This window comes from Beta vulgaris, chromosome 1 (assembly GCF_026745355.1).
Source record: "Beta vulgaris subsp. vulgaris cultivar EL10 chromosome 1, EL10.2, whole genome shotgun sequence".
Lineage (NCBI taxonomy): Eukaryota > Viridiplantae > Streptophyta > Magnoliopsida > Caryophyllales > Amaranthaceae > Beta > Beta vulgaris.
Window position 1 is genome coordinate 58993951 of NC_079202.1, and position 26792 is coordinate 59020742.

The following is a 26792-nucleotide window of genomic DNA, read 5'->3' on the forward strand; positions in this document are numbered from 1 at the left end:
TAATTAATGTAATAATAAAAAAAGAAATTTTTCCTTAGATAATGTGGGAAATCAGCGTGTGATGATAACTACCACTCGAACGACACCCATGTGGTGGCATTGTCAGCAGGGTGGTACAAGCCCCGTTCCACAAGTTCCGCTGTGGCAAGGAGATTGTCATCAGCGGCAATGGGAAGACGACAAGGGCAAAGGTTGTGGATCAGTGTGACTATGCGCGCGCGGGTGTGATAAACAACATGGCTACCAAGTGCCTTGTAAGAACAATGTTGTGGACGCGTCTAAGGCTGTTTGGAAGGCCCTAGGGGTGTCCCCTAACATGCATCGTTACGGCCTTATGCAAATTACTTGGTCTGACGCTTGAGTTTGTGTGTATCACTGTAGCCATTCCCCCTTAGTGCACAAGTCGGTCCATTTACGTTAAATAATTAGTAGTAGTTAGTACTAGACTACTAGTATTAGCAGTACTAATCATGTAATGGTTGATGTATGCATGTATGTTGTATGAGGCACAAAATCCAAGCTTCTAATTATAATACTATCTGGTATCTGACATGAGTACTTGGCAGTTAAAAGATGAGTAAATGAGTAAATGAGTAAATGAGTAAATGAGTAAATTATGCAAGCCTAACATATATTCAGTGTCTTCAGAAAATGACAGAAACAAAGATTTTCATGTCAAAATAACGGGAGTATCAAGCCTAAAATGAGCCCTACTCCTTTCCTTGGGTTGAGCTTCTGATATACACTAGTTAGATTAGACATTACTTAGTGTAGCTTCAAAAGAGGAGATATTTACAAAGGTAATTGCCCCTTTCATCCACGCATCAGATCAATGTCCATATGAGAGTTTCTCAAGTCCAGCGTCTGTGGACTAGCCCAGCCACCCATCGAATTGGTAGGAGATGATAGATTTTGGCTTTGCCGACCGCTTGGCGGGCCCATCATCGTACTGTCAACTGCATAATGCTCTGAATCTTCACCACCTTCATTTCCTTCTTTGACCTTTGGATTCGTCTTTGAAGTAGTAGTCCATAAAAAGCTCCCAACTATTACCTAAATTTGTCAAATGGAATTAGTCCCCGATTTCCATTGTATAAGTAGAGCTTAACTGCTGTCAACAGCTATAAAGCATGGAAATGCCTAGAGCATGAGGTTTCACCGTTTCCATAATCCGAGCCATTTCCATGCTAATGAAGCCTAGAAATGGCTGGGACCTAAGGTTTCCCCGTTTTTAAACCCCGCCATTTATGTGCTAATGAAGCCTGAAAATGGCAAGGTATTGAGGTTGCCCCGTTTTTAAAACTCACACGCTTCGTGCAACATAGGTTAATCATTAATGGGATGAAACGAAAATCACAGTGTTTGCTTTGTCAAGAGAATGAAGATCATAGACTCACCTGAACAGGGCTGGCTGCAATAAGCATTCCACCAACGGCTCCACCAATGACACGACCATCAGGACTTGCAAGTGAAATGCTCAGACCACCGCTGCGGTCACGAGAACCATCATTACCAAGAAGCAAGAAAGATCCTGACATGCATAATATGTCGAATCGCCCCTACACAAGCCAACTTTTAGTACCCGGTAAAACATTAAGACATGAAGTAGACTTCAAGCAAGTTCAAATCAATCTAATATAAAGCACCATGATTAACAATCTCAAGATGTCATTTATTGGAAGGACGGTAACATATCTAATGATTCCAAGCTTCTTTCGGTAAGAAGCTCTAATGGCTGAGAATCTTAAGTGCTTTAAAATATCCCCAAAGGTTTGAAATAAATTCAAAATATAGCAGCTAAACCATGAGATAAAGACCTCATATGTGATAGTGCCACCGGAAGTTGAGGGCTGGCGTAGGGCCGCTGTGGAGATTGCACCATTTGCTGACAATATGCATACAGCTCTAGGCCCTTGTTGTGCAAATGCCAAAAGTTTTGATGCAATGTCCTGCATAATATGGAGAGCGATGGTGAGATATGAGAGAGCAATCAGAGTATGTACATTTTGTAGAAGCTGAAATTTTCTCCAATAAAAATAAAGATCAATCTTTTATGTGAACCAATATCTCTGATTTCAGATCAGGTTAAAAAAAATTAATATATATTTTGTAAATTTACACCAAAGGTTTGATACTACTGAAGCAAAATTGTGATTAAAATCCTTTGTTGAACTATAATTGGTCAGGAAAAAGAGTATGACTAATGCATAATACTATAATAGTTGCAGATCGCATACTTCCCCTGTTGCAACTGTGATGACATGAGGAGTAAAACCCACACCAGCTGAACCAGACACCAATTTGCCTGGTAAGAAAATGAAACAGCAGCCAAACATCAATACTATTAAGTAGTTTCATGGACAAGGCAACACCATACAAAACAAGGCCAAAACTCATTTAGTATATATTACATGGGACAAATTCTTGTCAGATTACCAACTGGAACAAAAGACCACTAACTGTTTAGTAATCTTATAAGTGAAATAAGCTTTAAGAACAGATATCAACAAGATGCAAGACAAGCAAAGTACAAGAGTTGGAAACGAGGTCTCTGGTGCTATCAGACTTTCTGCTGCATGGAAAATAGCAGAATCAAAGAACTTGGATTGGAATAGGCACCCAATTGGTACTTCATGAAACCATCAAGCACAAGCGGTGCTGCATGGACTTTGCAAACTCATGTTAGACACGACTATTTTTTTTAAAAAAAAAGGTAATAAAAATATGTTAATGAAGTGTCAAGTGCCTATATTGGAGTGTCAAGCACCCGACATGGGTAATTGAAGTGCAATGATAAAGAGTCTAAAACCCCGAGTAGCATAGTCCATTGGTTGTCTCCATAATTTAGTGTTAGCATACAACTTTCTGAGCACTTTGAATCTCATGAGGTGAACTCTTAATCATAAAGTACAGTCCTCTAGCTACCATATGCTTAAAATTAAACTCGATATTTCATTCCTCATGTTCGATGTTACGACAAGACTTACTCTAACAACTCAAAGAACCACATGTCTATAATACGAAAACTTAGGTACCAACCAATGAACCTAGCTCTTAAGGCACCTATAGTGGATCACATGGCAAATGAATAACTAAACTGTAACACAAGATAACAACAATATAATGCATTCAAACATAAAACTATCATGAGATCATCTATAGTCCATCTAAGATCAGATTGCTTGAAAAAGAGCAACAGCACAACATGACAGTTGATTTCTTGGTAAAAGCAAAATCTTACCAAAGGGAGCCAATGGTTGCTTTCTTCCACTACCAGGAGGCCGGCCTCTACCCCGCTTCTCAGTTGAGGTGTTCATAACCCTAGGAGCAGCTGATAGCGAGGAGAGATTTAGTGACATCTTTCCATCAAGTCCATATTTCCGAGGCCTTCCTCTTTTCCTTCGCATGGGTGTAGGTGTAGCAGATGGCTGCATTGAGGGTGCACCTACACCACGACCATCAGACATAATGCTCGAAGTGGGCTCCATCATCATACCTTGTCCTGTTGAGCTACCCCCAATATTTGACTGGTAAGACAAGCCAGAATTAGGCAATGAGTGAACACCTTGTGGCCCATGTAACTCGGCCATTCCTCTCGACATATAATAACCACCTGATCCTGACATTGGCATAGGTTCCCTCTCCATGCATTTAGTTCAAGGAAATTCAAAACACACTCACACAAGCTCAATTAACTTCACAATTTTCAGAACTCCAGTAATCCCCTCTCTTCTTTGCTCTAAGAAGGCTTGGATACTATGAAGCAAGCCTCTAGAGCAAAATTGATTGAATCTTCAGTTCAGACTCCTGCATGTATATAAATCACAATTAGCATAATGAACCCTAGATAACAGCAATAAATTCTTATATTCCTTGGCCTTCATGGGTGATAGAAAGTGGACTTTTGATGCAGAGGAGCAAATACTGCAAATTACAGAGACTTATGAGTTGGGCCATGAAATTTTTAATAAAAAGAATATAACAGTATCATGAGTACAGGAAAACCAATACAAACATAAACTTCTACTCAATCACAGAAAAACTAAGCACTTCAAATATACAAATAAATAAAAATTACAAAAAAAACAAGATATGCATGTATGTTATTTCTAACCAACACAAATAAAAATCAAATAAACTACACTAAATTCCAAAGGTAGAAACAAAGGAAAGAAAAATGCAAAAGGTTTCTAGAACATACCAGTTAGCAAACCCTGGAAATGGCACAGGAAGCTCCATTAACAACTCCATCACCAATTATTCCAAACATTAATAACTCCATTAATCAATGAAAACACATTAAGAAGAACAAAAACTTAAGTATTATATAAACATTTCATAAATGAGAGAAAAAAGCACCAATTTTTTTTGTTTTTTCAAAAGAAACAGAGAAAGACTAAAGCTTTTGGTTTTAAGGGAGTTAAAAATTAGAGGAAAAGGAAGAAAAATTCTGGGTTTGAGAATTATGAATGATCAATTAAGTGCCATTAACAAGTTCTCTTGTTTTTGGGGGTTTTTTTTTGTTTGTTTGAAGTGGGTAGAATGTAGGTGGTTTTGCTTAAAAGAAGTGGAAGTCTATCTATACTATCTTTAACAGTGAAGATGTAATTAGAGTTTATGTGACTGTGAATTTGTGTGAGGCTGAAGATGACACTTCACTTTCACAAAGGGCGGGGAAATATGAGAGAAGAGAAGAGAAGAATTGGACTCACACAACACACACACACCAGTCTACTCTTGTCTGTCTATCCAAATATTTGAAAAGGGCTTCTCCTTTGCTCGTGGATAAAACACCTCTTCTTTTTAAGCTTTATCCATCCATCGACCATCATCAATTCATCATCCACTTCTTTCTTTTAAGGACCTTGCCCCGTGCTCCACCACAGTCCCCATCTCAACAAATATCACATATCCACTTCTTGATGTCAATTGGAGTATCGGAAGAGTGTGGAGAATGGTCCCTTCATATTCGCATCTGACTAAAAATCTTATCCTTTGTTAAGTAGAGCGGGTCTCCTACTTAAGTGGTACAGTTTTCATTTCTATTGTCCGACAAACCTTTTTTTTTCATAATATATAAATAGTGTGCCAAACCTAGATGACCCATCCTAGCCCAAATAGGTCGGGTCTCCTACTTGACTTGTCCCACTATTGCTAATTGTTGGCCTAACGTGGCTGGATAGGCGTCTATCAATAATCCTAAGTTTAACATTCTAGATTGGTACCAAATACTCTTATAATTGATGACAATTTAAAAAACGTATAAAATAATAAAGAATAAGTGTAAGTTATTTACGAATGAGATAAAGAATAAGCATCAAAAAATCTGATTTCGTAGGATGATTAAATAAGCTTCCTTTTTTGCGTCAGCAATTGTTTTGCACGCGGCGCAACCACAATTAAGATAACATGAATGTGTAAAACAAGAAACACCAAACTAATTATACAAGAACATGTGCATATAATACGTTAGAAACAAAAACTATCAAAAATGAATAAAACCGTAAAAAGAACATGAACGTATAAAAAAAAGAACATCAATATAATATTAAAAGAACACGTGTGTATAATACTTGAAGAACAATAAATTATTATGAAAATAAAAAAATGAGTAGAAACATAAAAGCAACAGAAAGCTATCAAACAAGGAACACCATACGAATTATATAACTAGTTTTTTTTTTCAGATGATGCATCGGGTCGGTTACAATAAACAAATATGTTATTATTATTAAATTTCATAATTTATTTTGCTACTTTTCGTATTTTTTGTCCATTAAAAATTGAAATATTTACGTCACGACGTGATAAGTAAAAAAATTGAATGATTTGAATTTGAATATAATACCTTAAAATGAATTGTGGTAAGAGAACATGACATCAAAATTCTCTTGTAAGTTACGCAATTAATGTGTTATAGATGTATACACTTGTTTAAGTCTTTTTAGTTAAGTATAATTATTACAAGACTTTATCATATTTTATTTGAAAAATTAGACAACAAAGTTATAGTGTATTGATGGTTAAACTCTTAATTTTCATTTCAAAGGTCATGTGTACGTACACATGTTTTTTAAAGTGAGGAGTACACATAGACATAAAGCATTCGCCTAAGGAATTTAAGAAGAGTGCCATGTGGCACATAAGCTTTCTTTCGCACGCCTTTTAATATATTTGTATAGATAACATATACATATAAGAGCTGAGAAAAAAAACTATATAAGATTATAAAAAAAATGAAATTAACATAAAAAGAACATGATTGTAACAAACAAAAAACATTACAATAATTATAAAAGAACATGTGCATATAACACTTGAGATAAAAATGAAAAGGAGATGAACGAATCAAACAAATAACTAGGAGTGTTCGTGGGTTGAATTAGTGCGGTTTGGGATGTAATCCAAAACGCAAATATACGGTTTGACATTTTTTCAACCCAAACCGCACCGCACGTGTGCTTAAACCTGACCACACATAACGGTTTAATGAAGTCTGATGTGTGGTTCAACCATGTTTTCCTCCGCGACATGAGTTTTGTAATCTAAGAATTAAAAAAATTGTACAAAGTTATTGATAAACCAATACATAATTCTCTAAAACTAACTAATATATACAAAGAGTTCAAATAAAATAAAAAAGACTTCACAATTCACAAGCTCCTGTTGGGAGGCAAAATTAGAAGATAACTGGCAAACAATAAACAAAGGAGAGCCAAAAAAAAGGAGCAGATAAGTGATTGCAAAGAGGAGCAGATGATAGACGAGTGCAAAGACCTAACATCCTAACCTAATGTTCAATAATCATATTAACTTGTAGTCTTGTATAGTCATATTATCTCGTGTACTCGTATGCATGTGCGTTTATCAAGTGTGTATTTTTTAAAAGAAAAAAATTCAAAATAAACAAACTTTGATTTTTTTAAAAACCATATAAATTTATGATTTATGGTGCAGTCCTGATTTACAAACATTCAAACCAACCCACAATTTATACACCGTAAACCAACCAAAAGCACGAAAAAACAGTTTGGGTTGCGGTTTGGTGCAGTTCATAGCGCACTCTAAACAGCCCTACAAATAACACTATCAAAATAACATGTGCATATGTACTTGAGAAACAACCAAGCTTGGTGGGGGTGGTGGGAAACTCATCTTATTACCTCAAGGCTCAAGGTCACAAGTTCAAACCTCCCCACCTACTTGTGTTTGGGAGTAGAGATTCTCTAATCCTCTACTTTCAAGCACTGACCTTTGTAGTTGGGTTGGTGATTTGTGAGAGGTGGTCGTCCAGTAAAGTCTTTTTTCTTACTAAGGGATTCCCAATAAGAGCTCCAGAAAAAAAAATGTACTTGAAAAACAAAAAAAAATACTCAGTGTATTCTTCAACAATTGACTAAAAAAAATAAGTAATAAAATTGGCATGTAAAGAAGTGGAGAGACAAGTCAAAAAAAATACTGAATGTGACAAATTCTTGTAAATAATTTTTTTTTTAAAAATTGTATGTGATTTATCATTTTTAAAATTTGTTGTCCAGATTTGATACCAAAATTTTCTCCATATTTATTATGTTGTTTGATTTTATTTAACGCGTCTTTGCTCTAGTCTTGCGTAGTTGTGTTTCATTTTATACATATTGCAGTTTTCATATCGAGTGCATCTACATTATTATGCACCGGGGTCCATGCTTCGCCCTTTGAATTACAGGAACCACTAATAGTTAGGGGTGTTCAAAAAAATCCGGCCCAAAAACCTGATGACTCGTCAAAAAAAGAAAAACGAGTCAAAATATGTTTTTCTTATTATCGGGTCACGTATCTGATCCGGTAAAAACAAGAAAATCTGGGTCGAGTATTGGGTGATACCTAATATGCACGCAGTTACCTGATTATATAAATTATTTTTGGACCAGCGCTGCTTTTGAGTTTTGGGTTTCTAATTTAAGTCCAAACTCCACAGCTGTCCTTCACACTCCAGAATGTTGATATTGCTAGTTTACTTAGGAAACATAAAAAATTGGAAAACCCTAAAATGTGACCACAATCCGTTCTCACTCGCACACATGTTAGAGATCGATGACCACTAATGCGGCCTGGCCCACGCGCCCTAGCGGACCGTGAAATTCACGGTTTGGTCGGGCAGGTCCACGGGTTGAAAAATCTTAGCCCACACTAGTCCATTACTGTTTTTACAATTCGAGTAGAGGTTCTGGCGATTCATGGGATTAGCGGGTTGCACCGGATTGGCGGGCCAACATGATAATTGTTTTTTAAAATTTATTTAATCATTGAAATCATTCATTATTGTTACATAAAACTTTTAAAATTAATTAAATATATAATTATTAATTTTAATGAATAATTTCATTATTTTTGAATTAGATTTAATTATAATATGTGTAATTTGATAAAAATATATATAATTTGATTAAAATATCAGCAATTTGGTTGAATAATTTACTTGGGTTGAACTGGCCTGGTTCATGGGTCGGGCTGGATCAGTTTCGTGGACCAACCTGGTTGATTTTAGTTGCGAGCTTTCGTAGGTTGAGCTCAAAAAATCTGGCCCACCACCCACCCACCAATCACACAGTTCAAGCAGGATTGGATCGAGCTTTTGATGTGCTCGACCCGCGCAGCCTAAGAGGTGAGCTGGTCTGGATGAGCTCACACTATTAGCCATCTCTAACACATATATTAGATATTTGGATTTGAATGAATATTGTAGTGGCAATATGGCTTGGCAGTGCATGAATATTGTAGTGGGCAGTGTCACTTTGGCATCATGGCATGATAGAGTTATCACTTTCATCATTTTATGAACTTTGGGCTTTAATTGGCACTTGGCAGTGACTAGCTTAAAAAAAAAAAAAAAAAAAAGTCGGGTACCCTATGATGTAACCCGGGTCGGGTCATAGACTACCTTTTCAAGTGCCCGAAGTACCTAATTTTTCGGGTCCGGTCATGAACTGTCTTTTCAAGTATCCAAATATGTAGGTACGCGAATATCCAAATACCCAAAAAACCGAGTATTCGGTTATGGACACCTCCTAATTACATTTTTAGATCAAGAATGATTAATAACTTAGTAGTTAGACAATCTCTTCTAATTCAAGAGGTTTGTAACGGATTTCTACCCTTGGTAAGATGGAATCCCTTAACTACATCCAAGTGACGCAACTTATCAAATTTCTCCAAAAAAAAAAAAACTTTCAATTGTGGAGCATTCTCCTTTTTGAGCAGAATAGATCATTGTCTTTTGTTACAAAGAATTTATGGTATTGGTAATTTGGTATCGCATTGTTTAGTCAGGGTTTAGGGTTTAGAAGATTAAAGGGCAGACACAGTTTCTCTGAATCTCTATCATCTCACCACATCTCCCTATTCACCCATCACCAGGCGACTTACAAAGATTTTTTTTTTCCTTCAAAAAACGGTACGTCATTTTTTTCCCTTCTAAAACCTAAAATTCAAGTTAATTGCGTTCAATTCAACTCTTTTGCAACTATTGAGTCGTACATTTTGGATTTAGTTCTTGTATTAGCTATGATTTATGTTGTGTACAAATATTTGTGCTAAATTTTTGCCCTAATTTGCTAACACTTATCAATGCTGATTCGATTTGGAGTGATTTGGTGAGCTAGTTGTTTTGTGATAGTTTTGTGACATTTGGGTGTGTTTTGTTTGCTTGATTGCATTACCTTTGATTGGAAGTGGTTGGATGGAGATGTTTGAATTAGAGTCTCTTTACTTGTGATTTTAAGGCGTTTGTGTTTTGGTTGATTGATCTTCTAATATGCTAGTTTCGACAATTCTCGTCCTTTATCAGATGCTTCATATTGTGTTCTTGATGCATTATGGCTAACTTTTCTTTAAAAGAAAAATAAAGGGTGTAAGGAGTGGTTACTTTTGGCTTCATGTGTCCATTATTGTAACACCCCCAAAATCCATACACGTCTAAAGCTACGTCGCATCGACTTTGGGAGTGTTACCGCCGCGATGGAACGCAAGGCATAATTAGAAATACGGTAACTCAAATTCATTGTCTCAAAACCAAATTGCAGCGGAATAGAAAATGTAAATACAACTCGGGAATCATAGTTGACCCCTCTTTATTCAAACTCAAACCATGTAACAATGTTCTATAAAATTCAGTAATAATCAAACCAAAAGTTAACTCCAAACTACAGTCTAGCCCCCTTATGCTTGATGTCATGCAGCAGCACCAGCTCACCTAGTCTGCTCCCCATTGAAGTGTCAATAGTTCATCACAGGACAACAAACACATAATAACACACAGAGTCAGCTATGCTGAGTACGTAATGAACCATTGAAACTATATGAATATAAATGATGCATACATTACAACTGTTATATGATCCTACGTTATCTCACATCCTTTAATCTTTCATTATTTGGCATCGAACGGGCACCGTCATCTTACTAGAATCATACGGGCTACTGAATCCTTAATAGACAACTTGGTCTATTAGATGAAATGCAAATACGGTTTTGTTCCGTCTCACACCCATCACCTTAGTATGCATACCCCCAAGATCGAACGGAACCTTCCGCCTACTTGAGTTATCAAAATATAAGGACACTACTGTCGTCACAGTAGGCCTGCGTAGGAGTGTAGGACAAGTCCCACACTCCCCCATTGTTCTATACTTGTAGGGAGTCCAACTACAAGTATCGCCATAATCTTCTTTTATTACCAATCATTCTTTTATAACTTTAAGGAGTCATTTACATACTCTCTTAATTACCAAACTCAATCTTATCCCTAGTAACACTCTTGTTACTCTATAGATCAGATTAATAATGCTGATGTTACACTACGATAGAACTTCGCATTTCAATGCAACATATTTCAATGCATCATATTGATTTCACGTTATAACGTCTAACCAAACAATCACAATCAAATGTTCCCTATCATGGTACTAGGTTCCAATAACATGAACTGCAACCTAAACATGAATACTAAGCTTTGAAAGTAAACTGGTACGCGTACGTACCTTGTAGCGGAGAATTTTCGCTGACTTAATAGAACGAGCCGCTTATGAAATTGGGACCTAAATCGTTAAAACAAAGCTTTAGTGTTACGTCCTTATAACACTAACAACTACTACGTACTAAGACATAACGATCTAACGATTCGAATTACGTAATAGTTAAAACCTTATTCCAGAACTTTCGTTATAATTCTAATCTAGTGAATTTAACGTCTTTTAGAAGTCAGATTAGTGAGTAACTAAGTTAGTTAGTAACATTAGTCCACTGTTTTACCCATCCAAAATGTCATAAGTTCAGCCTGTCTTATGTCCAAAAGTCAAGTCATATGTCCAAAAGTAAGTCATATGTCCAAAAGTAAGTCATATGTCCAAAAAGTAGGTTCCATGTCCAAAAGTAAGTTCCATGTCCAAAAGTAAGTCATAAGTCCCAAAGTCAGATTTCATGAAACAGGTTACTCATGAAACGGTAATAATTGTAACTAATAATAATACACACGTCTCCTGCTTTTATCTTATTCCAATTACAAACCTAACCAGAATTTTTACTTAAAACAGAACAATAACTTAACTGGTTAAACAATCTAATAATTTACTAAACACTCTAAAATACTAATTATTAAATTACAAACCTTACTTAATTATGAAAACAGTAAATATAAGTAATAAAACTGATATAATAATTTAGGTACATAATAGGGAATACCGCTAAATTCGCCGGCGAAAGAACTCCGGTGACCGAAGCACCACGCCACACGTCGCACAGTAGCCTCGCCCGGTTTCGCTCGTCCCACGGACACCCACACCAGCCTTGCTGGTTCGCACAATCCTCGCGCAACTCTCGAACACCCTCGTGCGACGGAACTCGCACAAACCACGAACAAATTTCGAACACCCTCGTGCGACGGAACTCGCACAACCCACGAACAATACCGACGACGATTTCTCGCAGCCTCTCGAACACCGCCCAGCACTCGCACACCCTCAGCTTTGTCGCGCGGCTACACTCGCACGACCCCGACCCTTCGCGCGCTCGAACCACAAACACGAACACCCTCGTTGCTCGCACCAAACTCTCGAACCGCACAAAACCTTCGACCCCTTCGCACCACACCCTCGCCTGAATTCGCACAACCGCAGGCGACTAGAAGGAGGAGGCGAGAGGAAACTTCAGCGAGGGTTTGAGAGAGAATCCGAAGAGAAAGATAGAAATCTGAAAGAGAGAGAAGAAAATTCGAAAGAGAGAAAGGAGAGATATAAAAATCGGCTGAGGAGAGAGAATGAAAGGAAGGTCGGCTGGGAGAGGGAGAAGAAGAGGGTTTAGGGTTTTCTGAAATTCCCTCCTTTTTTTTTATACTCCCTTCAAAAGATAGTCACCCTAGGTCAAGTGAAGATTAGGTTATTCTTTTAAAACTCCGAAAATTCCTAACAAATTCATACTAACAATAATTTATTCCTATTAATTTGTAAATAAATTAAAATACCTTTTTATTAATTCTTTTATATTTTCTTAATTAGTACTTTAAAAAATACGGAGTATTACAGGCTTCCCCCTTAAAAGAAGTTTCGTCCCGAAACTTTGAGGTAGCCCGTCTTAACGACGATCTTTTGCACTTCTAAGTCCCAAATTTCACAAGCGTTTTCTAACGTTCACACAATAGATAAGCAGTTTTCACACATAACTAGCATATAACTAACATAATCAACATAATTAACATACTTTAGGGTGAAAGCGCGAAATTCTATCGCATTCTTCCCCCCTTAAAAGAAAAGTTACGTCCCCGTAACTCACGTACCTCTTGGAAAAGCTCAGGGTACTTCAGACGCATTGCATCTTCGGCTTCCCATGTGGCTTCCTCGGTAGTTTGATTTCTCCACAACACTTTGACAATTCTGACGTCCTTATTCCTCGTACTTCGCACTTTGCGGTCTAGGATCTGGACAGGTTTCTCCTCATAGGACAAGTTTCGTCTATCTCTACGTTTTCAGGTTCAAGGACATGTGACGCATCAGGTACGTATCTCCGGAGTTGGGATACGTGAAACACGTTATGGACCCTTTCTAAGTCGTTGGGTAAATCCAGGCGATAAGCAACTTTCCCTACCCTCGCCAGTATCTCATAGGTCCTATGAACTTAGGGCTTAGCTTCCCCTTTTTCCCGAATCGCATCACTCCTTTCATTGGGAACACCTTAAGCAACACTTTTTCCCCAACTTCGAAATTTTCTCCCTTCGCTTCTGGTCCGCATAGGATTTTTGCCTGTCCTGTGCAGCTTAATCTTTTCTTGAATGACTCGCACTTGATCCATCGTCTCTTGAATCATATCAGGTCCTAACACTACAGTCTCACTGATGTCGTTCCAACACAAAGGGCTACGACACTTTCTCCCGTACAAGCTTCAAATGGTGCCATCTTAATACTAGCATGGTAGCTGTTGTTGTATGAGAATTCTATGAGGTCCAAATGGTCTTCCCATGACCCTTGGTATTCTAAAGCACATGCTCGCAACATGTCCTCTAAGGTCTGAATAGTTCGTTCGGTTTGACCATCGGTAGCTGGGTGAAAGGCTGTACTCATTAATAGCTCACTACCAAATGCTTCCTGGACCTTTTTCCAGAAATTCGACAGGAATCGAGATCTCGATCTGATATATACTTGTGGGTACTCCATGCAATCGAATGACATTTTTCACATAAGCCTTGGCTAAGGCTTCCATACTCCACGTATCTTTCATAGGTATGAACCTTGCTGTCTTGGTTAGTCTATCCACTATCACCCAAATGGTATTATTGCCTCCCCGACTCCTAGGTAAGGCGACAACGAAGTCCATGGATATCGAGTCCCATTTCCATGTCGGAATGTCTAAGGGTTGAATCTTTCCCTGAGGTCTCTTGTGTTCACTTTTGACTTTCTGGCATGTTAAGCATTTGGAAACAAACTCAGCTACTGCTCTCTTCATACCAGGCCACCAAAACATCTTCTTGAGGTCCTTATACAACTTATCTCCCCCTGGGTGGACAGAATACGTCGTGTTATGACCCTCGCTCATTATCTTTTGTTTCAGCTCTTCACACTTTTGTGGCACGCACCACCTACCCTTATATCGTATGCTTCCATCCTCATGGATCGCAAACCCCTCTGCTTTGCCCTCCTTAAGCTTTGCCTTGACTCGCTCAAGTTTCACATCCCCAGGTTGACTCGCCCTTATCTCTTCTAGGAAGTTAGGTTCGATGGTTAGGGCACTCAGCAATCTTTCTACCTCCCCTTCATGAACAACTTCTATCTGAAGTCTAGAGAATTCCTCACAAAGTTTGTCGGCAACGACTAATGTATTCAGGCTATGGCTAGACTTGCGACTTAACGCATCAGCAACAACGTTGGCTTTACCCTCATGGTATTGGATGTCTAAGTCATAGTCCTTGATGAGCTCTAACCATCTCCGCCTCATGTTGAGGTCTTTCTGGGTGAAGATATATTTAAGGCTTTTGTGATCGGTGAAGATACGGCAGGTTACCCCATAGAGGTAGTGTCTCCAGATTTTGAGTGCAAATACTATGGCGGCCAATTCTAGGTCATGTGTTGGGTAATTGACTTCATATGGCTTCAACTGTCGGGACGCATAAGCTATAACTTTCCCGTTTTGCATCAGAACACAACCCAACCCTTTTTGGAGCATCACTATACACATCATATCCTCGTTCCCATTAGGCAAGGTTAGGACAGGGGCTGAGGTTAACCTCCTTTGAGTGTTTGGAAGGCCTTCTCACTGTCCTCATTCCAGGTAAACCTACAATCCTTCTTCATCAGGTTTGTCATAGGTTTGCTATTTTGGAGAAGTCTTTCACAAATCTCCTATAGTAACCGGCTAAACCCAAGAAACTTCTTATATCCGTGACATTCTTTGGGGTAGGCCATTCACTCACGGCTTTGATTTTCGCAGGATCGACTGATACACCCTCCTTAGAGATAAAATGACCCAAAAATGACACTCTTTCCAACCAAAATTCACATTTCGAAAACTTTGCATAAGTTGGTTGTCCCTAAGTGTCTGCAAAATGACCTCAAATGATCCTCATGTTCCTCCTTGTTCTTAGAATAGATCAGGATATCGTCTATGAATACACGACGAATTTGTCTAGGTAGGGTCGGAAAATTCTATTCATAAGGTCCATGAAAACTGCAGGTGCATTGTTAACCCAAAAGGCATAACCGTAAACTCGTAGTGGCCATATCTGGTTCGAAAGGCAGTCTTAGGTATATCATGATCAACAATCCTCAACTGATGGTAACCAGACCTTAAGTCATTTTGGAGAACATCCCCGCACCCTGAAGTTGGTCGAACAAATCATCAATCCTAGGTAATGGATACTTGTTTTTCACAGTGACATTGTTCAACTCCCGGTAGTCTATACATAACCTCAAGCTACCATCCTTCTTTTTCACAAATAAGACGGGTGCTCCCCATGGCGACATGCTAGGTCTAATATACCCTTTGTCTAGTAGTTCCTCTAACTGGTTCTTTAACTCATTCATTTCTGCCGGAGCCATCCGATATGGGGCTTTCGAAATGGGTCCAGTCCCAGGTACTAGGTCAACGGTGAACTCTACATCTCTCCTTGGAGGCATACCAGGTATTTCCTCAGGAAAGACATCCTGGAATTCTCGGACTATGGGCACATCTTCAGGCCTTAACGGATCATCCTCCATTCTTCTCACTGAACACATAAATAGGGGCCAACCCTTGTCTACGTAGTTCTTAAGTTGTAACGCATTGATAACTTTAATTCCTGGTTCTCGAGGTATTCTCCTATATGACACTCTTTTCCCGAAGGGTCCTTTAGTTCCACTTTCTGCGCATCGCAATCTATCTTAGCCATGTACTTCCCAAGCCAATCCATCCCCAGAATGATATCTAGGTTCGATAAGTTAAACTCTATCAGATCAGAGGGAAAGTATCCCTCACCTATCTTTAATGGCACTTTTAGGAATCTTTTAGAACAGTTAACAGTCTCCCCAGATGGAATGACTATAGGCATAGAAATCGACTCAGACTCGACCAATGTTAAATTTCTAACAGTTGCATGGGCAATAAATGACAAGGATGCTCCAGAATCAAATAAAACTTTAACAGGAGTGGAGTTGATAGAAAATGTACCCGTGACAACGTCTCTACGAGCCTCTTCTTCTCTAGCCGTCATCATGTACAGCTTCCCTTTGCCCTTATCTTGGGAACTAGTTGCATTGTTCACATTAGAGACTTGTTGCTGGTGTTGGTAGCGGGCTTGGAATAGTTAGAATTCCCATTGTAATTCCTCCCCCGTTACCATTCCCGTTACCATTTCCGTTTCGGGGCTTGTCCCCATAGTTCCCCTTCCTTTGGCCATTGGGTTTAGCTTGTTTTTCGAATAGCATTCATAGGCTCTATGCCCCATCTTCCCACATTCCCGGCATTCAACCTTGTTACCCTCACAATCCTTACCAGGATGGTTGTTAGGGCACTTTCTACACCGATATACACGCTCAGGTCTGCGGTTATTGGTGTTGTTGTTGCGGTTGTTGTTGGGATTAGGGTTATTGTTGGGTCCCTTACCAAAATTTCTCTGAGGGTTTTGATTATTCTGGTTCCCGTTGTGCTTTTTCTCAAACTTTTGGCCCTCAGGGTTTGGGTTATCCTTACGTTTCTCGCCAAGCTTACCCCCTTCCTCCCTCTTCCTGATAGCATAAAGGTGGGCAGCTTTGCCAAACACATGGTCCAGAGAGGTGAATGTATCTCCCCCCAGTCTACCCTGCAGGTCAAGGGTAAGTCCCAATTCAAAACGTGAGGCTTTAGCCTCCTCAGTAGGGGCAATCTCTGGGGCAAACCTCATTAGTTCTATAAATTTTCGGTAATACTCCTCGACAGACATGTTCCCTTGCTCCAGCATCATAAACTCCTGGGCTTTTTGTTTCTTAAGATACAGAGGGTAGTACTTGTCTCTTAGGGCCTTTTTAAAGTTTCCCACCCGAAACCCGGTTGGCTGAGAAGGTTGTCCTTAGCCTGGGTCCACCAGAAATGGGCATCCCCCTGCAGATAGTAACTAGCTAAGGGCACGGTTTTCTCGTCAGGACAGGATAAGGTGAAGAAAAGCTTATCAAATTCCCCAACCCAGTTTTCCAACTCTTCAGGTCCCCCTTTTCCATTTAGTATAGGTGGGTTCCTACGGGCCACTTTTTCAGATAGGTCCCCATCCCGGCTGTGACCTTGGGCTAAGTTGGCAGTAATCTGTACTAGGTCACGTATCGATTGCTCGATGTTAAGAGAGGTGTCAGGGGCGCCTCCCGATCGAACCATTCTGCGCTGAAATTAACATAGTAGCTATTTCAGTGACTTACACATAATTTGTTTTAACTTATTCAACGAATACACATTTAACATATAAACATATATTGCGAACACCTTTAAGTCTGTACTGACTTGCATTACAATCATCCAAAAGAAGATGCCATAATTAACAATAAAAGATAACACTACGCGCTATTATTGAAAATGGAATGTAATGTTTGTAAAGAAATACCAATATATATATATATATATATATATATATATATATATATATATATATATATATATATATATATATATATATATATATATATATATATATATATATATATATATATATATATATATAAATCAAATAATGTTACTCCCTAATCGGCATGCAAGCCTTATTATCCCTAACATAACAAATGAACAAAAACGATCAAAATAAAACAAAAAAATCCTAATCCTACATATATGCTCACAAGAACTATGGGCTAAGGCGGTGAGCTTCATCCTCTGATCCAGAATCCTCCATCCCTCCATCAAGGTCAATCACATCTGCCTCAGGCTCGCCGTCCTCAAAGAATATATCCTCTAGTATGGGTCCTTGGTCTTCCTCGGGGATCTCTTCCTCGATGGGATCCTCCTCCTCAATGGGATCCTCCTCCTCAATGGGATCCTCCTCCTCAATGGGATCCTCCTCCTGAACAGGATTCTCATCCTCAACAGGGTCTTCATTCTCAGCAGGGTCCTCTTCCTCAACTGGTACATCCTCTAGTGGAGGTGGCTCATCATCATCATCCTCCCCATGTAACCCTGGTACAACCTGGACTCCACCCAACACTATAATGAAGGTCCTATTGTTCCTTTCATCATCGGAGACGTAAGTGACTGTCCTAAGATTCTGAAAGTCATCAGCTAATAACTCATCCTCAAATGGCTGGTATCTTGGCCTCTTTGCCACAGGTGCTGATGGCGGTTCAGGTATGACCCCTGGGTTCTCAGAATTCCCATCTATGGCCCTATTGCTCGAACTTTCCCCTTCAGATGAAGTAGAAGGGTTTTGACCCCTGGTTTCACGAACCCTCCACTCATTCTTGTAGTATTTAAGGTCAGTGAGGAAGTGCTTTTCGGAAGGGAGGTTCTGGTATCCGTAGGTATGCTTATTCCTATTGAAATACCCCTCTGTAGTCCACATATCCCCATACCTACGATGAACAAATCTATATGGCTCTATGTCTGGAACATAACGAAGCATGAAGTGTATCCTAGAGCCCTCAGATCGTAACCACTGTTCCCCTTGCATAATTCTGTAATCCATAGCAGACTTCATTTTAAAGAACCACATATCCCAGTCTTCCCCTACTTGTTTCATCAAAAAGTCCTTACAACCTATGTCGTGAACCATCTGCGAAAGTAAAAACAAAATAGAATAGTCTAAGTTTTTGTAAAGAGGTAAATGCTCATTTCGATCAATAAAATAGTTTTTTATACTTAAATAAGTTTTGAGTCTAATCAATTTAGGCCTATCTTTGTACACCCTCTTAATCTAGTCACATTTGAAGATTTCAAGAATCTTTCACCATTTCAATTACACAGAGAGCACATACAAGTTCGAGATACAAACAAGGTGCAATGATAACATGCCTATGACTTAATGCACATGACATGATCTATATGCTCCTAGCCCATACTACCCATTTTGAAATCGTTTCGAAAACGTCTTTGAAAATAGGAGCTTCTGGCTCTGATACCAGTTTTGTAACACCCCCAAAATCCATACACGTCTAAAGCTACGTCGCATCGACTTTGGGAGTGTTACCGCCGCGATGGAACGCAAGGCATAATTAGAAATACAGTAACTCAAATTCATTGTCTCAAAACCAAATTGCAGCGGAATAGAAAATGTAAATACAACTCGGAATCATAGTTGACCCCTCTTTATTCAAACTCAAACCATGTAACAATGTTCTATAAAATTCAGTAATAATCAAACCAAAAGTTAACTCCAAACTACAGTCTAGCCCCCTTATGCTTGATGTCATGCAGCAGCACCAGCTCACCTAGTCTGCTCCCCATTGAAGTGTCAATAGATCATCACAGGACAACAAACACATAATAACACACAGAGTCAGCTATGCTGAGTACGTAATGAACCATTGAAACTATATGAATATAAATGATGCATACATTACAACTGTTATTGATCCTACGTTATCTCACATCCTTTAATCTTTCATTATTTGGCATCGAACGGGCACCGTCATCTTACTAGAATCATACGGGCTACTGAATCCTTAATAGACAACTTGGTCTATTAGATGAAATGCAAATACGGTTTTGTTCCGTCTCACACCCATCACCTTAGTATGCATACCCCCAAGATCGAACGGAACCTTCCGCCTACTTGAGTTATCAAAATATAAGGACACTACTGTCGTCACAGTAGGCCTGCGTAGGAGTGTAGGACAAGTCCCACACTCCCCCATTGTTCTATACTTGTAGGGAGTCCAACTACAAGTATCGCCATAATCTTCTTATTACCAATCATTCTTTTATAACTTTAAGGAGTCATTTACATACTCTCTTAATTACCAAACTCAATCTTATCCCTAGTAACACTCTTGTTACTCTATAGATCAGATTAATAATGCTGATGTTACACTACGATAGAACTTCGCATTTCAATGCAACATATTTCAATGCATCATATTGATTTCACGTTATAACGTCTAACCAAACAATCACAATCAAATGTTCCCTATCATGGTACTAGGTTCCAATAACATGAACTGCAACCTAAACATGATACTAAGCTTTGAAAGTAAACTGGTACGCGTACGTACCTTGTAGCGGAGAATTTTCGCTGACTTAATAGAACGAGCCGCTTATGAAATTGGGACCTAAATCGTTAAAACAAAGCTTTAGTGTTACGTCCTTAATAACACTAACAACTACTACGTACTAAGACTATAACGATCTAACGATTCGAATTACGTAATAGTTAAAACCTTATTCCAGAACTTTCGTTATAATTCTAATCTAGTGAATTTAACGTCTTTTAGAAGTCAGAGTTAGTGAGTAACTAAGTTAGTTAGTAACATTAGTCCACTGTTTTACCCATCCAAAATGTCATAAGTTCAGCCTGTCTTATGTCCAAAAGTCAAGTCATATGTCCAAAAGTAAGTCATATGTCCAAAAGTAAGTCATATGTCCAAAAAGGTAGGTTCCATGTCCAAAAGTAAGTTCCATGTCCAAAAGTAAGTCATAAGTCCCAAAGTCAGATTTCATGAAACAGGTTACTCATGAAACGGTAATAATTGTAACTAATAATAATACACACGTCTCCTGCTTTTATCTTATTCCAATTACAAACCTAACCAGAATTTTTACTTAAAACAGAACAATAACTTAACTGGTTAAACAATCTAATAATTTACTAAACACTCTAAAATACTAATTATTAAATTACAAACCTTACTTAATTATGAAAACAGTAAATATAAGTAATAAAACTGATATAATAATTTAGGTACATAATAGGGTATACCGCTAAATTCGCCGGCGAAAGAACTCCGGTGACCGAAGCACCACGCCACACGTGCGCACAGTAGCCTCGCCCGGTTTCGCTCGTCGCCCACGGACACCCACACCAGCCTTGCTGGTTCGCACAATCCTCGCGCAACTCTCGAACACCCTCGTGCGACGGAACTCGCACAAACCACGAACAAATTTCGAACACCCTCGTGCGACGGAACTCGCACAACCCACGAACAATACCGACGACGATTTCTCGCAGCCTCTCGAACACCGCCCGCACTCGCACACCCTCAGCTTTGTCGCGCGGCTACACTCGCACGACCCCGACCCTTCGCGCGCTCGAACCACAAACACGAACACCCTCGTTGCTCGCACCAAACTCTCGAACCGCACAAAACCTTCGACCCCTTCGCACCACACCCTCGCCTGAATTCGCACAACCGCAGGCGACTAGAAGGAGGAGGCGAGAGGAAACTTCAGCGAGGGTTTGAGAGAGAATCCGAGAGAGAAAGATAGAAATCTGAAAGAGAGAGAAGAAAATTCGAAAGAGAGAGAAGGAGAGATATGAAAAATCGGCTGAGGAGAGAGAATGAAAGGGAAGGTCGGCTGGGAGAGGGAGAAGAATAGGGTTTAGGGTTTTCTGAAATTCCCTTCCTTTTCTTTTTATACTCCCTTCAAAAGATAGTCACCCTAGGTCAAGTGAAGATTAGGTTATTCTTTTAAAACTCCGAAAATTCCTAACAAATTCATACTAACAATAATTTATTCCTATTAATTTGTAAATAGATTAAAAATACCTTTTTATTAATTCTTTTATATTTTCTTAATTAGTATTAAAAAATACGGAGTATTACAATTATCTGCAATTTTACATTATTTGATTTGCAAAGGAGTGTAAAATCATTTTTACTAGGCGTAAGATTAATCTATCAATGATGAAAAACCATTCCTATTCCTTATCTCTCTTTGTATACTCCTCTCATCTATACTAATATATTAAAAGGCGTGCATAAACCAGGAACGGTGCCACGTGGCGCTCTCCCTAAGGAGTTTTAGTTCATGTAATCCATGTACAATAAAAAAAATTAGAAATTGCATAGTATAGGTTTTGATCCCGTGACCTCAAGTTCATGTACTAAAGTTTTAACCACTAGACCAAGTTGTATTTAGTGTTATCATATCAAAGTACAATATTAATAAATGAAATTTATTCTTACCCGGGACATAGCCCGGGCCTAATAACTAGTTACCTCCTTATTTTCTGTTTTATTTTCCTTTCGTTTAATCATTTTTCTTACATGGAACTAAACGACTGAAAACTAATTATGGAATTGTGTTTTTATTGTAAATTGTTTTTCATGAAAATCATTTAACACTGATAATGTTTTACACCCAACCAAATAGAGCTTTAGTGAAACAAAAAAAAGTATGATTTTTAATGGTAATTAATAAACATAATGAGTTGTGAAATGCTAGAATGGGGAAGATACAGAAAATTGGTTGTAACTTGTAATTCAAAGCGTTTCTGGAACTATTGTATAGGAATAAAATGCCCTCTTGTTTGTTTAAGGGGATTATTTAAGTGTTCGGCTATGCTGTGCATCATTGTATTCCCTCGCGTTCAACTTTACTGCAGTTTTCTTGCTGAGGAAACTTAGTTATGACTGATATGCTTAAGAGCCAGACGTTCCCTTCAACCTCTGTACTAGGTGATTTACGATAGGAATTAGATAATGAGCTGCTTTAGATCAACTGTTTTAGCGGTTTCGAGTTGAATAGATTTGATTTGAAGGCAATGAGGGATGTAATTTGGTTATTTGCACTATTCTTAGGTATACTCTCCCTGCCTGATGGTTATTCTTGAAGTGAAATTTGATATCAAAAGTTGTAGCTTACATGTAATTTCATAAATAATAAATGTCTGCCTCCAATGCTGAATTTGTGTTGAAGGTGATGTTTTTTCTTTTTTGTATGATAAGGTAGCCGCTTGAGATCAATTGTTATCCTTTACAAGCTCATATTTGTTTGTGCGCAAAAGGTAGTAAATTTATTTGTGTGTTTCATGAACACTTAGGAAGCATTAAATTATAAGTTGTGTAGATTGAATTGCTGGAACTGCTTGAAGGAAGCATCTTTGTGGCACTCTTAAGACTTTTGAGGCATATGTGCAGGTCATATTGGTATTTAGAAGTTGAAAAGGCAAATCGATCAACATGTCGAAGTCTAAGAGTTCGAAGATGCTCCAGTATATCAACTATAGAATGCGGGTCACTATTCAGGACGAGCGTCAACTCGATGGAAAATTCATGGACTTCGTCACATGAACCTTGTTCTCGGCGATTGTGAAGAATTTTGAGAGCTTCCTCCCATCAAGGCAAACAAATCCAACAAAACAAACCCTGACGAGGGAAGAGAAGAACGCCGAACCCTTGGCCTTGTCCTCATTAGAGGTGAAGAGGTCATTTCCATGAAGGTTGAAGGTCCTCCCCCTCCTGAAGAGTCACGTGCCAAGTCTATCGGTGCTGCTGCCATGGCAGGTCCAGGTCTTGGCCGAGCTGCTGGACGAGGTATTCCGATGGCACCTCTTACTCATGCTTAGCCCGATTTGGCTGGTCCAGTTCGTGGTGTTGGTGGTCCAGCCCCAGGCATGATGCAGCCTCAGATCTCTCGGCCACCACTTCCAGCCCCTCAACTCTCCGCTCCTTCAATGAATTACCCAGGTGCTCCTGTAATCCGGCCGTCGGGTTAACAGATCCCTGGATACCCACCTCAGATGCCTCCCCCAGGCCAGTACCCCCCTGGGTCAAGGCCTGGTTCGGGTCCTCCTGGGCCATTCCAGATGCCGCCTCCACATTATTCCCAGCATCCCGGGATGCCTGCACCTCCGCCCATGATGCGCGGCCTGCCTCCTCCGCCTAAGCCTGGAATGCAAGCTCCACCTCCTTGCCCCGGCATGCCACCACCCCCTGATGGACAGGTGCCAGTTTATGGACCTCCTCGTCCAGGGATGCCACCTCCTCCAAATCCTCAACAGCCACCTCAGAACCAGCAGCAATAATTAGAGCACTGGGAAGCTTTGGTATGTTTGCGGATTATCTAATCTATTTAGTTATATTCTTGAATTAGAGATGCTTCAGTCTCGATATTGCCTGTTTTAAATGGTTCTCCTTGCGTCTTTTTACTCACTTCATTTTTTTAATTGCACTATTTTGCTTTATCGCTAACTCTGACCATCTGTATTCGTTTGTGGTGTTCTGTTGAAGTTATTGAGGATAGCGAGGTTGATGAAGTCCTTTGTTGTATATTTCAAAATTGGTTCAAGTATTGAGTTTGATTTCTAGGATCTACTTGATCATCATTGGTCTGTCTTGTTTTCTAAATACTGATGTGAAGTTTGTGAAAGCTGAAGGGCTGGCTTATGGAGAAATGATAACTTAAGTGCAAGTGGTTTCAAAGGGAAGGCATTGATGTTGGTGATCTGGGACTCTTTGTAGCCATAGCTGATTTTTGTTTGGGCATTTGAGATTTGATCTAAATGTTGGGTAGGAATTTAGGAAATGTTGCGAGGAAGATGTTTTTTTTATTAATTGTAGTTCATTATTCTTTGGTGAAGAAGCTTGTATCAGATGTGCCTCCCTCAACCTTTTGCCTAGGCTATAAAGATGGCATATTTTTTATTGCAAGAAAAATAATAATTCAATAAATTTTCAACTTTTGTGTTGGATTGAATATCCGATGGAAAGTCTCTTCTTCTTCTCCCTCCTACTTGTTCAGATTTGCTTTCATGCTTCGCACTCTAATGCTCTATGTATGTCAATGATGTGTTTTTGCATGTTAGAGACGTAACATGAATCTTCACAGTCCTAATGCTTGTTTAAGTTTTTTCGTTCTTTTATGCAATTAGCCTGATCTAATCTCTGTTGTGGTGTTGATCTACTTGTCCAAGTGCGGAACTCTATTTTACTTTTTGAATGTGTAAAAGCCCTCGCAGAAGTAAGTAAAATCTTATAATTGCATCTTAGAATTCCTCAATTGAATGAATGCATGATCTCCTCAAGGAGATTTTAGTTCAAGGTACGAGTATCCCACAGGCCACGGATGTACTATATTCCAATTGTTTGGTTCACGTAAGATAAGAATTTTAGAACTTATTACTCGCGATGGGAGATCTGAGATCTCCATCCTGCGGAGTTGTGGGAATAGGATCCACGAGCCTTGAACGATCATAAGATTTAGAAACAATGATACTAGAATAAACGTTATAACTTTCGCTTGATTGTTTACTACAAATTTATATCCGATACATGTACTATTTGCACCTATCAACGGCATTTTTGTAAAGATAACTTCTGAAACATCCCATAATACACGCACTATTTTTCGCTAAACCGATTTACTCGAGCTCATTGTTGTTCTATTTGACTCTTTCACACAAATGAAGTAAGTACAATATCAATTGCTACACTTTCACACACAAGTACAATATCAATTTGCAACTACAAATTGAAGGTTTTCCTTTGAATTTCTTACCCTCATTCATACCCATCCAACACTCAAATGAAGCAACTTAAACAATAACAAGTAACAACACCACAATCACATAACATTGTATCATGCAATTCAAAAAGAAAATTGTTTGTATGAATCAACTTATCTTCATTGAAATTGAGCTTTGATTTTATCAAATTCAACTATATGAAACTCCATAAATTCATACAAAACTTCTCATTGCTAATTCTTTAATAACTAAAAAAAAATACTAAACCTTAATCATCAAGCTCCATAGCTTGTTTAGCTTTAGCTTTCGCCAATGCTGTCAATTTTGTCTTCAATTTCTTCTTCACTTGAAATTGACTTGTTTTCTTTTTCTTCTTATCACTTCCATCAACCTTCAAACAACAATTTTCCAAACTCATATCAACAAATTGAATAATCAAAAGCTTAAATTTCTATTTTGAAAGAAATGTCACTCAAATAAGTAACAAATTTACCTTCATTTTGCTCTTATTCGCTTGAAGCTTCATCGCTTTCTTCTCTTTCGCCTCTTTTTCTCCTAAAAATGCGACGAAAATTAGCGCAATTTTCAATCGGCGAAATTCCAATTCAAACAACGATGAAATTGAGTTAGAAAGAATGAGAGAGAATAATAATAATTACTTCGGAGGTCGAAATCATGCTGTCTCTTGCGAGTAGCAAGATTGTTCTTCTTCGACATCTTTTCTCTGAGATTTTCTCGGTTCAAATTTCGATTTTCTTCTTCTTCGTCTGATTAGCGGTTGTTTGGAAGAAAAAAACCCTAAACCCCCAAATTTCTTATGATTTGGTTAATTGGTACCCAAACATGTTTTTTTTTTTTAGGGTTTTGAACGTTGACGTTAAGTAACCCGGCCCAGACAACTTGTCCAACCAAAGTTGACGAGGGAACGGCCCCATAAATTTGTTTGTATCAGTACTAGAGGTGATCATGGGCCGGGCCGCTTGCCAAAAAATTTTACCCATTAGTCGGGCCGGGCAGGGCTGAAATTCGGGCTGAAATTTTATGTCCAGAGCCCGCTATTTCGGGCCTGAATTAGCGGGCTTTTGCGAGCCAAAACGGGCCGGGCAAAAAAATAGACTAAAAAGTCATTTTTGGCTTGTCCAAAGCCCGCACAAAGCCAAAAAAATGCGGACGGGACAGGCCGGGACCGACCCGCGGGCCGAAAAATTCTGTCCAAAAACGGGTTGGGCCAAAATGATCACTTCAAATCAGTACCAACTACCAAAAGAGCTTAAGCTTAATTGGTAGTTTGATACCAATATCATATGGTCTACTTCCTCCTCTTGGCAACCCAAGGATTAACCCTTGCTTGGCAAGAGCATCATGCTCGGGAGTCGCGCCCTAGTCGTAAGGTCCTGGTCCGGACCTTTACTTTATCGGAAATACTAAGATTATG

At 38.9% G+C, this 26792-nt stretch overlaps 2 protein-coding genes and 1 pseudogene across 6 annotated transcripts; 1 reads left to right on the forward strand and 2 right to left on the reverse strand.

The window, feature by feature from the left end:
* Window positions 1–606: 606 nt before the first annotated feature.
* LOC104887657 (AT-hook motif nuclear-localized protein 9) lies at window positions 607–4821 on the reverse strand. 2 transcript variants are annotated; one of them, XM_010672348.4, is made up of 6 exons: window positions 4202–4821; window positions 3242–3807; window positions 2238–2305; window positions 1818–1949; window positions 1398–1559; window positions 607–1053 (listed from the first exon to the last, which is right to left on the reverse strand). In XM_010672348.4, exons 2-6 carry the CDS (start codon window positions 3645–3647, stop codon window positions 814–816), a joined length of 1008 nt encoding a protein of 335 aa, XP_010670650.1. In that variant the 5' UTR covers window positions 3648–3807; window positions 4202–4821; the 3' UTR covers window positions 607–813. The 2 variants fall into 2 exon arrangements, with proteins under 2 accessions (XP_010670650.1, XP_048494471.1); XM_048638514.2 differs by having other exon boundaries at window positions 3242–3924.
* Window positions 4822–10014: 5193 nt separating this feature from the next.
* LOC104887641 (hypothetical protein) lies at window positions 10015–26228 on the reverse strand. Of its 4 annotated transcripts, XR_008969653.1 has the most exons (6): window positions 26017–26228; window positions 25851–25912; window positions 25625–25748; window positions 20166–20222; window positions 11022–11078; window positions 10015–10239 (listed from the first exon to the last, which is right to left on the reverse strand). XR_008969653.1 is itself a non-coding variant. In XM_057395315.1 (3 exons), exon 3 carries the CDS (start codon window positions 18725–18727, stop codon window positions 17807–17809), a length of 921 nt encoding a protein of 306 aa, XP_057251298.1. In that variant the 5' UTR covers window positions 18728–19387; window positions 20166–20222; window positions 20870–21675; the 3' UTR covers window positions 17694–17806. The 4 variants fall into 4 exon arrangements, 2 of the variants coding, with proteins under 2 accessions (XP_057251298.1, XP_010670627.1); XR_008969652.1 differs by lacking the exons at window positions 10015–10239; window positions 11022–11078 and adding an exon at window positions 19267–19387; XM_057395315.1 differs by lacking the exons at window positions 10015–10239; window positions 11022–11078; window positions 25625–25748; window positions 25851–25912; window positions 26017–26228 and adding exons at window positions 17694–19387; window positions 20870–21675.
* Window positions 23048–24216, forward strand: LOC104887649 (uncharacterized; annotated as a pseudogene).
* Window positions 26229–26792: the final 564 nt, after the last annotated feature.

What these genes read in the sequence shown, in the direction of transcription:
- LOC104887657 (XM_010672348.4), bottom strand. Translation starts at nt 3,647, where the DNA reads ATGGAGAGGGAACCTATGCCAATGTCAGGATCAGGTGGTTATTATATG. An exon ending in TCACAGTTGCAACAGGGGAA is followed by an intron (nt 1,950 to 2,237) that starts GTATGCGATCTG and finishes CATATTATGCAG; the next exon opens with GACATTGCATCAAAACTTTT. An exon ending in GTGGCACTATCACATATGAG is followed by an intron (nt 1,560 to 1,817) that starts GTCTTTATCTCA and finishes TGGCTTGTGTAG; the next exon opens with GGGCGATTCGACATATTATG.
- LOC104887641 (XM_057395315.1), bottom strand. Translation starts at nt 18,727, where the DNA reads ATGGTTCACGACATAGGTTGTAAGGACTTTTTGATGAAACAAGTAGGG.